At 35.5% G+C, this 14112-nt stretch overlaps 1 protein-coding gene across 1 annotated transcript; it reads right to left on the minus strand.

The window, feature by feature from the left end:
- Positions 1-563: 563 nt before the first annotated feature.
- On the minus strand, positions 564-8886 carry LOC129889854 (protein ENHANCED DISEASE RESISTANCE 2-like). The gene is made up of 22 exons (XM_055965320.1): positions 8749-8886; positions 8232-8306; positions 8035-8088; positions 7028-7093; positions 6824-6918; positions 6209-6276; positions 6044-6160; positions 5861-5901; positions 5535-5635; positions 5221-5316; positions 4602-4666; positions 4428-4499; positions 4194-4349; positions 3288-3511; positions 3168-3207; positions 2933-3087; positions 2600-2701; positions 2293-2337; positions 2055-2195; positions 1299-1394; positions 954-1055; positions 564-814 (listed from the first exon to the last, which is right to left on the minus strand). The coding sequence occupies exons 1-22, from the start codon at positions 8884-8886 to the stop codon at positions 701-703; spliced, it is 2163 nt and encodes a 720-aa protein (XP_055821295.1). The 3' UTR covers positions 564-700.
- Between the last annotated feature and the right edge of the window lie 5226 nt (positions 8887-14112).

A 14112-nucleotide genomic window follows, 5' to 3' on the forward strand; every position in this document is an offset into this window, starting at 1 on the left:
CTCCGGTGATCACTCAGACTTTTCCGGCGACTCCAAAGTCCAACCAATATGTATTTCTTCTTCTTCAGATCTTCCTTGGTTTGTTTTTACTTATTCTTCTTCACACTTCAGAGTTACTTCTACCTCTTCTTTTTTTCCTCATTGTTTTGACTTTTGTTCCATTTTTTTTTCTCATTCGAGTTCTAAACTTTTAGTATGACTATCTATTTTCACTTTTTCAATTGAAAAAAATTGCTAATATGTTATTGCTATTGAGATTATGATTATTTGTATATGCAATTAAATATTTTAATTTTTTGGTGTTAATTGGCACCGCACTTCAAAAAGGCGAGCGCCTCGCCTTGTGGCAGACCCTAGTCGCCTTTTGTTGCCTTTCGCCATCCAAAACACTGGGGTACCCCGTGAAATTTTTACCAACTAAACACCTATGTTTGGTAAAAACTGCACACCATAACTCAACTTATAAATACACAGAAGGAACACAAAAGAATCATAACTTTAATCAGAAAAGTGAAAGACCATAGAAATACAAAATCATCAAGTCTTTACAACCACTATACAAAACTTGGCTCCTTTTAACTTTTCTCAGAGCTTAAGAAATACTCAAAAAGAGACTAAAGAATGTAAAAATAGATGTAAGTATAATTATACATATCTTCAAAAAACCACCATCTGCAAAATTGACAATTCATGATATGACCTACTCTGGCGATGCCTCGGGTTCCAGCTTTGGTACAACAGCAGATGACAGTTCTATATGACAAACGCGTGCAGCGCCTATAAGTGGCTCCGGTAACTCATCAGGGGTGTTTCCCTAGTAGAAAATTTTACAAATACATCATTCATTGTGACATATACAAACAATGTATAACAATTTTTATACTATATTGTCTACTAAAAGACTACATGTGACTGTCCATAGTAATCTTATGGATGAAGGTATATCCATGTACCTGTACAACGAAAGCCATGTCAACGACTAGTGTTGTGATTACACCGATGACAAGTCCCATAACTCCATTTGCAACAGTGGAAGAACCAACATCAACATCAATCTACAGAGTGCAAGCAACACAAGAATCAAATAAATATATATATGTATGGCATGAGAACTGCTAAGTGTAAGACAGATTTCATTTTTTATGATGTTGAACTAAGATGGGCTTATATGGAGCGACATGGACAATGATGATTCATGTAGCAGACCCCAACTTGCTCGGGATTGAGGTATAGTCCTTGTTATATGTATTGTATCTCTATTTGCTATTCTTGGAAGGAAAACGGATATGAGTCTTCACCTCTAAATACTTTGGACCGCGGATATAGTTGCAATCGACTGCCTTTCCCAGTAAACACGGGGAACTTCCAACACTCTGACGCACAATCCACGAACCCTGTATGATACATGAAAAATGGTAAAGATTTTACACAAATGCAAACAGCCAGAGAGTTACCGAAGGAAGACAAATGACTACATAGCAGATGGTTACCACTGGTGGAAAAAAGGTGAACACCCGGAGAAGCTAAGGGGATTCAATATCTATTATATATATACATAAAAAAATAATTCTGATTTTGTATGCATAATGTAATTTTCCAGCAAAGGAAGTTTGGATGATAAAGATGTACATTTTGAGTTTGTTCATAATACAACAGTTGTCTAATTAACATGACATAATACATAAACATACACTCAAACTTCCCTTCAGCTGACATTTAAGCACTCCAACTTTGAGAATGCACGTCTAGACACCTCAACTTGGTCTCAACTGATAACTAAACACTCCAACTCATGCTTATTGTGTCTCATGAACACCTGATGCTAACATAACACATAAATTTTGGAGGTTCTAGTGATCATTTTGTAAGTTGGAGTGTTTAACTAACATAATGGAGATGAGTTGAGGTGTCTAAATGTGTATACGCAAAGTTGGAGTGTTTACTTGCTAGCTGAGGCCAAGTTCGAGTAATTGTTCATGTATTATGACAACTAACATTTTACAAAACAGAAATCGCTCATCGAGATATATAGTTTAAGAAATAAAAAAAGATACCTTTGGCACTGATGGGATTAGCTTCATTCTACTATTCCGGAACTCGTCATCTCCATCAACAAACCGTTGCAAGAGAGAACCAGGTATCAACTTTTTCATGACGAAATAGAAAATCATGCTGTAGTGTGTTGATCCAGGTACCTTCAGAAAGACAAAAAAAATTGTCTACTTATACATTTTCTGTAGAACTTTAAACATTTGAATAAAAAAATTCAAAGCAGGGGAGGAATTAACTTACTTGCAAATTTATAACCAAAGTAAAAAGTCCTTTTTCTGAAGCAACCTAAAAAAAAAGATGTATAAAGACAAGTGAAAAGGTGCCACTACTAAATAAGACAAACTAGAAACTAGTACTGCCTCTGTCCCATTTTATGTGATACACTTACTTTCTTAGTCTGTTCCAAAAAGAATGACACTTTTCAATAAGTCTTTCTTTGATTCTCAAATTCCATGTCCAGTCAAAGAGTGTCATATAAAACACACGGAGGGAGAAATATCCTAAATGATTTGACATTCCCTTGAAACTATCCGAACGTATTATTTACCTGTGCTGCACAACCAGGGCGTCTAGCGACATGGTCCATTCGTTTAGTATCCTTGAACCAGTCGACCGCGACAAGATCCATGAGAGATTTACCAGCTGGAACCTTCATATACAATTTACAAAGTGATATCAGACCAAATGACACAGACCATCCACCTAAAATCTATGTTGCTTGGACTCTACAAAAATGTTTCCGCATTCATGTTAGATCATCCACCTAAAAAGCACTACTTTTGGAGGATTCTACATGAACACCACCTGATGACATTTTTTTAGAGTCCGAGCAACTAGGGCTAAAACCAAAGACATATTAAAGAAACAAAGAGATAAGGACCTTTGTTTTGTCACTGCAAAAGTTCTTGCCACGAACTCTGAAGTTATTTCCATCAGATATTGTCCAGCAGTCACGGCCATTATCACTGTTATCGTGTCGTAGATTACCCGAAAAAGTTGACATATCAATATGCTCCATAGGTTCTTCTTCAAGGACTTCACAAGTATAGAAAACATTTTCTGTAAAAGAAATCGTGAAACACCAATAACAAATAAAACTATGGTCCAACACCTACCAGTTTTAATCGTTTCGTGTTCAAGACTGGGTGATGATACCTACAAGGAGGATTCCAAGCACATGCTCAGAAGGAGATGATGAGAAAATAATACGAAAAAAGTATATATATAGTTCATACCTCTTGATCAGTGCCTTGAAAATCTTCGTCCTCATCAGAGTACTCGTCTAGCATCGATACTGCATTTCTATTTGCAGCACGTATTTGATCTAAAGACGGAGTACGATGATGAGACTGTTTTTGGCTCTTCTTGGAGGAGATAGATGGCGGAGTCATATTAACCATAACTGGAATTCTCGGAGCAGCTGCCCTCTCATCAGTTTGAGAAAAGTATTCACGAAGTCCTAATGTAGGATTTTGTAGACATAAGTTCCACATCGAGCATCAATCGATGAATCATCGTGAAAGAAAGCATTAGGTTGCCTTATTAACTTAGTTACTGATAAGAAATGAACCTTCGGCTGAACTTAACACCAAAATCTAGCTAATGAACTAAGGATTGTCCGAGAATACATAAAGAGTCAAATTTCGTTTCCCACAGACGATTTGGGACTCAACAACCCCTGCACGCCCAGGACTGGACATCTGGAGTGTGGACATTAAAAATTATGGGCCCAACGTCGAGTAAACAGTGAATTGCAACGGGTATGACTCTGTTACGTGCCATGATAAATTGTGTGACCATCATCTAAATCTTCGGTTATTAGAAAGAACGTACCATTTATTTACTTAATTATATTTTCAACAGTAACCATCTTTTCCTCTTTGCTTTGCTATTTATCACTTTAACATAAAAGAGGACCAAATAGCCACTAAATACGACCACTATTTCGCACACAAAGGAAAGCATACGCTTCCTATGAAGTCACAACATGCCATTGATATAAAAGAAATTACTCCGATGCTTCAGCATATTAAATGGATCGTTCGATGAGAAGTTGATGCAATTAAAAAAGATATGATACAATAAGCTCGAGGAGTGTTTAACAGGAATGTAACTTTAGCTTAACATAAGAAGAAGCATACCAGCAACACTATTTAACATCTGAAACAGACAATGCTGCTGAAATGACGCAATGAAGCCCACACCCCACCCTTTCAAATCTATCTGCATAAGTTGCTGTACTTGAGTTCTTGGCCTCCCGTTACGTGGTTTGAGGGGTGAAATATTGAATCCACCACCTGTGCACGTAAAAGATCGATTAGTTTGTGCAAATGTAAATGCATTCTGTAAAAGCTATAAAGGAAAACAGAAGTTACTCTCAATATGAGCTCGAACATATCCAGGTAGCGGATTACAATTCTTATGCTCCCTAGAACGAAATAACACAACTGCAACCATAATATGATGGAGGAAAAAACAAGTAGAATTTTAATTAGATAAAGAGAAACGATTATCGACAAGAATAAACAGGAATCTCTGGTTATACTTACCGTAACTCCCATCATCATTTCTACGCCAGTATCGTACATAACAAAGATCACGAGGCCAAATAAACCTGCACAGCGTAAACCAGAGATTTTGTGACTAAAATCAGGTATTTCCATAGTAGGTAGTAGCAAAACCAGGAATTTCACTAAGGGGGTCAACAATTCAAGGTTTAATATTATGTATAAAAAGTAATTTTTGACTCATATACGCAGTATAATTTTTCGATGACGGGTGTTCAACTGACCACCGTTCACTTTATATAGCAGAGTGCATTTTAAGTCCCGAGTACATAATAACTTTTTTATATCACTTCTAGAATTATGGTTGAGAAGAAACAACATTTTGGGAGCACCAAACAAGCAAACTTGCATTTAGGTGCCCACTCAACCGAGGGAAGAGCTAGAGGGGAGGATTGGGGTTCCTGGGAAAATCGCACTGTATATATACTAGATGTTGAACTCCCTCGGGAAAAATCCTGCCTTTGCTATTGTGACTCAACCAATGTTGCTAATGGAGCTATTTAACCAACTAAAACAAAAGTCAAATGATAACTACAAAATAGTTCAGATAAACATTTAGACATTTAAGCAAAGAAAGTTTGTGATTAGGATAAAATATTACCTCGGAAACCAGTCGAGTTGAAGTCTGTGATAGAGTATTGCTGTATGTCCATCTACCTCCTCAACCAAACTACCATACTGGAAGCTACAATCCCACCTATTACGCCAAAAAAAGAATGTTTTTCGTGCAATCAAAGCATTGCGATGGAAAAGTAAAGCCTAGAGTCAGAGGCGGAGCTAGAGGGGAGGAAGGGTCATGAGAGGATCATACAGTATATACAAGGTCAATTTTTTTAATTTATGTATATATTATAGATGCTTAATTCCTTGGTGAAAATTATGACTCCACCTCTGGCTAAAGTGGACGAAACTTACTCAAAACGTGTTGCGTCCATGCTCATTACAAGCTCAAATATTTCTTCACAAGTAGCCTCCACTACGCCAACCGCCTTCATAGCTCTACTACAGCCCTTTGGCTACAGGAACAACGATAAAATTCGTCATTCAAAATACCCGAAAGCAACCTACTTTAATAAATTAGGCTAAGCTTGTAACAAAATAGTTATGTTGCTCGGACTATTCAAAAATACTGTCAATATGTGACGGATCTTAAAAATGCTATGTATTTTTCAAGGATCCGGCATAGATGTAGCAACATTTTTGGAGAGTCCGAGCAACATAGCATAAGAATGAGCTCATACTAGTAAATCAACATTGAGTAGCTCCTCAAAAATGCGAAGCCCTGCAAACACCCGTTAAGTGGAGAAATATCGTCAATACTGGTCCAGGAAAATGTCTGTAATCACATATTCTACTGCCTAAAATCCAAACAATTGCTATGACGGAGGAAACAAAAAAGAAGAAATATCGAGAATTAGACTCACCATTTTGGCAGTAAAGTAAACGCCTATACTTCGGGTTTGCCAAATCTGACTCTGATTCCTTTGTCCAGTCTACCACAGACTCCGGAGGACCTACCGCTGAAGAAGAAATAAGGACAACTTAAAACATGTATAGAAATCAAATAAGCACAAGGTAAATTAGCAAACCATTTGCGATTGTTGTTCCTTGTAGCATGTTCTGTTGAGAATCTTCTTCATCCTCAGCAGCACTGAATCTATAAAATGATGGAGTAGCTAAATAAAATGCTTGTACCTATAATAAAAATTTCCTATACTTGCACTATGAAGTTTAGCCTATATAAGTAATAGCTACAATTTATGGTCAGGGGAGGAGGTAGAAGCCCACATACAAGTAACCAAGTAGTTTTTATTCAAACAATGTATTTGTGGTACTTGAAGTCATCGTTTTAAAATCCAGAACCCCTAAAGTTGAAACCCTGGCTCCGCTTATGTTTTTATGGTCCATCATACTTAGTACACAGAGTTTTTTTTAATCTCTACGTCACACTCAATATAAGTATAGTATTAAGCTTTTCTACTCTTTTATGATGAAGAGCATACTTTATTCTCTTGCTATATAGTGTGAAGACGATAACTATCCTGTGGAGACGATAACAATACTATACTATCTTTGACTAGAGAAATGTTTAATTTATAGTGTGATATGCTCGTCCCCAGTCTAAGAAGTACTAGTCAAGAGTTAGAGATCAAGTGCAATGCTCTCATCTTTCTATATTTCGAGTGGGAAAGCACAATACTTACGGGCTTTCCTGATCTGAAGTAGTCCTCCCAGTACTCTCCGTCCCAGATTTGAAATCGTTGTATTTGTTACGAGTGCCACTTTGTGACTCTTGATGCTGCATAGCAGTTAACATGTTAATTAGTACCTTCATCGGTGTCTAGGTACGAGGAGGGAAGAAGAGAATAACAAGAAATATATTTATCACACACAAGGGGGAAAAGAACCTGATCAATCACGGATTCGATTTTTTCTTTCCAAATTAGTGCTTCCTGAATGTTGAAAGCTGCCATCTGGAAGAACATTCTGATTAACACGAATAATTTCTCTCTCACAAAACAAGAAACTCAGAGCAGGCAGCAAAGCACAGTCGCAAGTGGAAGAGCCATAATTTTGACTAAGGAGATTTCAAAAACACAAAGAAGTAAACATACGAAGAAGAAGTTAAGTCGATACAACATCCACTATATATAACAATGTTTTTTTTTCTGGTTCGTTCCCACTAGATCCGCCCTGGCAGCAACAAGCAACCAAAATTTTTCTCACTTTGCCAAAATAATATATCCAAATGTGGACTAATCTCCCAAAATGACTAACTAGTTCTTCGTCCAGCCAATGAAACTCAAATTAAAAATGCCAAACCTGAAGAAAACTTGAACTTGTTGAAAATTTGCAGTTATATATTTAAAAGTCTTCCAGAAACTACGCGGAAGTGTCTCTCGTGTCATATATCTATCTTCTTCTTTTTTCATTTTTTAACTTTGTATATGGTAAGTTATATCGATTTGACGGTGAAACCTCTCGAAAAATTTGCATAACATGTCCTTTTATGGACAAAAGTCTCAAAACTAACATGTCTTTGACCTCAGCTGACAAGTAAGCATTCTAACTTTGAGAGTGCACATCTAGATACCTCAACTCCTCTCCACTTGTGTCAGTTGAACACTCCAACTTACAAATGATTATTTAGACAACTCCAATATTTATGTATCACTTCAGTGTTTTGAGTGTCCACGAGACACAATGAGGACGAGTTGGAGTTTTTAGTTATGAGTTGACACCAAGTTGAAGTGTCTAGATGTTAATTTTCAAAGTTGGAGTGCTTACTTGCCAACTGAGTCCAAGTTCGAGTGTCTGTTTATATATTATGCCTAGCAAGAATGCATCTGAAAACTTGTGAATCAAATCTTTGAGGCAAGAGAACAAATAAGAAGGAATAAAGAAGATCGTGTACCGTGATTTGATCATGCTTCTCTTTCATGTTATAGACTGATAGAACGTAAACCATCTGCAAATTGCTAAGCGTACATAACATCAATTTCTCAACAGAAAAAATATGTTAAATGAATGTTCATCAAGCTTATCTCATTGCACATTCAAGAAGATTTATGTAAGATATTACTTCAACTATGAACAATAAGAACAATTCACCTGTCCGTGATGAGTCTTCAAGCCTCGATCCTCCACTCGAAAATTACCATCAATTTCAAGAGTCTTGATTGGAGTCTAGCAATTATTGTAACATCATAAGTTAAAGGGCATTAAAGTTACTAACATAGTATCATTTTTCCATCAGTCATGCACTCAAGGGCGGAGCTAGAGTTTAAGTTATGAGTTAATTTAGTCGAACTTAGTTGTTTTAGTCCAAATTCTGTATTTGTCTTGTGAAATTCATTAAATATGTACAAAATTAATCATTTAGAACCAAGTAACTTTACAAAACTAGAATCCTGAACCCATTAGTTTCAAATTCTGGCTCTGGCTCTGCTTGCACTACCACAAACAACTGATGAATCATTGCTTCTTGACTCACGTTTCGAATCCCCCCACTGAGCTTAGATAATTTCCATACAAAAGAACATCAACCCCGTAAAAATTAAACATTATGTTCTTGGAAAAAAATTCTCGAAAATATATTTCTTGAAAATGCATTATAAATTGTACTCACCGCGTTTCCCTGAGGTTTCGTCTTGAAGTAGGCCAACAACCTAGTCTCCAGAACGAAATAACGCATATGAAGGAATGATTTTCCTATCTTCCTCCTCCCGTACCTCACCATCCATCCCTCGTGCACCACCTTCGACATGGTTCCTACCTTTTTCCTTCGTATACGTCTCTAATAATATGCTCTTTTGATCCTCAAAAATTCACCAACTATACTGCACCAACACGAACATACATACAAGTATTTTTTTAATCAAGTGAAGTGTAATTTTATTGATAATAAGAAAGCTCCTGTATACAAGACGTATACAAAATAAAAGAGAATCTCTTGAAAGATATACAAAAGACACCAATCTTCTATTCAGATAGTCAGATAGTAACGTCATGAACGAATACAAAAGATATTTAAATAATGAGGCTATATATTCTTCATATGTACAAAATTAAGCTCATTCGCCTCAAAAGCTTTCCTATTTCTCTCCATCCATACTATCCAACACGAACATACATTATCTTTTCAAAAAATCATATTACTTGATTGAACATTACACGACTATATCCATTATATTTTTCATAAATTTAAAAACCAACGAAAGAAATCTCGATACCTCATGAGCACATCCAAAAGAAATTAAATACACTAGGTTATTAATTCTTAATATATGTACATAATTTAACCTCTTTTTTTCGCTTCAAAAGCTCTCCTATTTCTTTCCATATGTACTATCCCAATAATGAACATGCATTATCTTTTCAGAAAATACGAAAAAAAGCTCAAAACTGAAATATACTTACTTGACAAACATTATTCGACTATATCCATTACATTTTTAGTAATTCAAATGCCAACGAAAGAAAACTCGAATAATCTTCCATACATGTCCTTGTTTATTAATTAATTAAAAAACATTAGGTTATTAATTCTTCATATGTAAGAAAATTAAGCTTGTTCGCTTCAAAATCTCTCAAATCTCTCTCCCTCTATACTATCTAATAACAAACATACATTATCTTTTCATAAAATTATCCAAAAAAGCTCAGAGTAATATACTTACTCAAATAACATTACGCGATGATATCCATTATACTTTTAGTAAATTCAAATGCCACAAAAGAAAACTCGATCTTCCATACATTTCCTTATTAGCTTGTTTATTAATAAAAACACAATGCTATTAATTCTTCATATGTTATAAGATTAAGCTCGTGTTTGCTTCAAAATCTCTCATAATTCTCTCCCTCTATACATTATCTTTTCAGAAAATCATCCAAAAAAAGCTCAGAGTGAAATTAAATACTTACTAGAATAACATTACTATGCGACCATATCCATTATATTTTCATCAGTAATTTCAAACTTGAATCTTCTGCTATACATGTCCTCGTAAGAGCTCCCAAGAACGTAAATTAACGTAACCACATGCATGCATGTGTGAAATATAATAAATACGTATGTATAGGTATAGAGAAGGAAGAGGTGTGAAGTAGAAACATTTGTGCCATTAAATTGCCGGGAAAATGGTTGGTGAATAATATGAGAGAAACTATGGCCACTAGATTCAATAACAAGTTTGTTGTCTTTTTTTTAAAAATAAAATAAAATAAATAAAAATAACAATTTTAAAATTCTTGTTTTTCTTCTTTAACAAAGTGACGACAAATTTTAGTAATTTCTTTTCCTTTTTTGTTTTTTCACGTGCTCGCTGACGTGGCTCATTAATTACATGTGTCAGCTTACCAAAAGTATAGTTTTTTTTTGTTAAATTTTGATATTTTATTGATGAATTAATGAGTATAAACACCACCTAACACCACCCCGGGCAAATCTCATTCCCTACATGACCCAATCGACTAGGAAAGAAATAAACAAACAACCAAAAAACAAAACACCTAACACTTTGAACCTCCATGTCCTCTCTATCCCTTTGCTGGAGTTACTTTCAAATAGGGACATTTTAGTTTATCACTATTAATGATCTTTCTTTCTGCTACTTCCAAACTGCTGAAATTTTGATAGTTGCACCCTCCTTTATCGATTGCAATATTTGTCAAGTAGTCTGCTAGTTGATTTCCTTCCCTGAGAATGTGATGGAATGTATGTTGTTTGTCTTGTAAGGATGTTTTGATTTCTGTCACCAGCTCTGTGATTATCCAGGGACATGACCATTTTCCTTCTAGAATCATGTACAATAGCATAAAATTTATTTGAATGATTATATTATTGTGATGTTCTTGCCTGCTATGTTTACACGCTTCTAGAATCGTCTTTGCCTTTGCTACAGTGTTAGTGGTATTTTCAATAGTAGCTCCCTCTGCATATAGTAAATCTCCTCTTTCATTCCTCAAACAAAAAATATAGGAGCTTATACCTGGATTTTCCTGCGAAGCCCCATCTGTATTGTATTTTAGCTAGCCTACTAGTGGAAAATCCCACAATACTCTTGTTACATTCATCTTTGGATTGTAACCTTCCAATTCTTTAATCATATCGGGCCAATTACTAGGACATTTCATATTAGGCTTCCTCATTTGTATCATCATAAAAATGTTCTTGGTAATATTATGAATAACTCTCTGAATTGATGTCTTCTTTCCCTCATGTTTCATTCTATTCCTCATTCTTCAAAGTTCCCATATTATAAAGCTAGGGATAGCTCTATAATATGGTCTCATACCTTTTTTAACACCTGTCTCCCACCATAACATATCATCACTTCCCTCAAGTGCAGTCCTTCAATGTTAAAACCTGCAAAAGAACAAAAATAGGACCAAGTCCTGTTAGCTAAAAAAGATCTCAGGAACACATGAGCAAGTGTCTCTTGAGTAGGTTTTTCACAACACCAACACCTAGATGGACCTTCCAGTCCCCATCTTCTCGCTCTGTCATCTACAGGTAGTTTGAATTTCCATAATCTCCACATAGTAAATGCCACTTTAAAAAGGATGCCTTTTGTCCAGATCTATTTATAAATTTTGTTTTTTCCTTCTTTATACCTTATATACTGCCAAACTGATTTTACAGAAAAGGTTCTTTTATTTTCCATCATCCATACTATCTTATCAGACTCAATCATTTGTCCAGGAGGTTGAATATTATGATTGATATACTCTACTAGCTCCTGTGATAGTATATCATTCAAAACTTCTATGTCCCATTTTTCCCTCTTTACTAATTCATCAACTCTTTTGTAATTGTCTTCCCATTCATAGTCTTCTCCTGTAATGGTATACAAGTTCTCCATTCTCGTTCAGTTATCATGACACACTGATGCTGATCCCTTTCTTAGAAGCCAAAAGATTTAATGCTCAATAAGATCTTAGGCCTGTAGCATTTTATTCCATACTTGTGATCCTCCATTTCCTATTCTCCACACCACTTCATTTGCATGCTCCTTTCAAAAATACTTATTCCTCATATACTCACTCCATAGTGATGTCTTTGTTCAAAAATTCCACCATAGTTTACAAAATAGGGTCATTGATACATCTTCCATTAGTCTGATTCCTAGTCCCCCTTCCTTCTCTGATAAGCATAAATTGCTCCACTTTGTCCAATGTCTTCCTCTCCCCCCAACACAATTGCTCTAAAAAAAATTATGCTATCATTTTTTGAGCTTGATTCAGTACATTCATGGGAGGATTCATGATTGACAGGAAATGAATAGGAGTGCTTTGGAGCACATTATTAGAATAGCTCTTCCTCTATAGGATAGTAATTTTCCTTTCCATACCTGAATTTTTGAACAAATCCTTTGTAAAATCTGCTGATAATATGCTTTCTGCTTTCTTTTATAGAACATAGGGCATCCCAAGTAAGTGAAAGGAAATTCCTTTCTTAGGATTCCTGTTGCTACCTCAGCTATCACTGCTTCTCCTTCTTCTACAGAATGATGCATATAAATAACACTCTTTTCCTTGTTTATTTTTTGCCTAAAAGTATCTTCATATCTCTTCAAAGTATATGTAATCATCTGCATTATTCTCACTTCTGCCTTGCACATTATAATCATATCATCTGCAAATGCTAAATAATTCACTTTGAGACTACTTCTTGGCATTCCAAACCTTTTAAAGTACTTCTTCTCCATAAGAGCATTTAGGGATCTAGACATAACTTCAACTACCAATATGAACAGGGTAGGTGAGAGAGGATCACCCTGTTTAAGTCCTCTAGATGATTTAAAGAATCCCTTTGGTTGTCCATTTAGTAGAATCGAGTATCAATTGTTACTGATTAGTCTGAACACCATATCAATAACCCTTTCCCCAAAACCTATTCTTCTTAATACCTTTGTCATGAATATCCATTCTACCCTGTCATAAGCTTTCATCATATCCAGTTTTATAACTGGATATGATTTGGTGGCTTTCCTCTCATTCTGATTTTAGCAATGATTTCTTGCACTAATAGCATATTCTCTGCTATACTCTTTTCTTGCACAAATTCTGCTTGTTTCGGAGAAATAATCTTAGGTAACACTGTCTTAAGGCGTTCATGAATAATTCTTAAAAAGATTTTATTCACGAAATTACTTAAAGAGATAGATCTAAGATCTGAGAAAGTATTCACATTAACTTTCTTAGGAATGAGCACTAAGTTTGTATGAGTTATAAACCTCAGAAGCTCTGCCCCTCTAAAGAAAGATCTGACCATACTGTAAATGTCCTCTCCAGTGATGTCTCATGTTTGTTGATAGAAAGCTCCTGTCATTCCATCCGGCCCTCCTGCACTATCCTTATTTAGTCCCATGACTTCATCTACTAAAGGCATTTCCTGAATTTGCTCTTTTTCTTCCTTACTAATCATGACTGATAGTTCATTTAGCATTTCAAATTCATCCCTATCTACTTGTTTTGTAAACTGCTTTATGAAGAACTCTTCAGTTGCCTTTGCAATGTATTCTTGATCCTCTAATCATTCCCCATCATCATTCTAGATTTTGTTCACTCTAAGTCTGTTTCTTCTCCCCTTGACTATTATATGGAAGAACTTTGTGTTTCTCTCCCCGTCCTTGAACCATTCTATCCCTGCTTTCTATTTTCAGAATTCCTCATCCCTAGAAAGTTATTTTTTAAGCTCTGCTTGAGTTTTGTAAAGCTTTTCCCTGTTGGCTTTTGATGGGTCTATTTCAAATTGAGTTTTCTGAACTTTAATGACTTCCTCCAAAGTGATTATCTCCTGAAATATATTTCCAAAAGTATCTTTACTCCATTTGGCCAAAGCTTTATTTAATCTTTTTAGCTTATGATGGAATAAGATAAAAGGATCCCCTTCAAAATCTGCTTTCCAGTGTTGCTTTACCACCTCCTTAAAAGAACTTTCTCTTAACTAGAAATTAAAATTTAAACGGTCTCACTATTATCTCCT

Source organism: Solanum dulcamara, chromosome 5 (assembly GCF_947179165.1).
Source record: "Solanum dulcamara chromosome 5, daSolDulc1.2, whole genome shotgun sequence".
Taxonomy (NCBI): domain Eukaryota; kingdom Viridiplantae; phylum Streptophyta; class Magnoliopsida; order Solanales; family Solanaceae; genus Solanum; species Solanum dulcamara.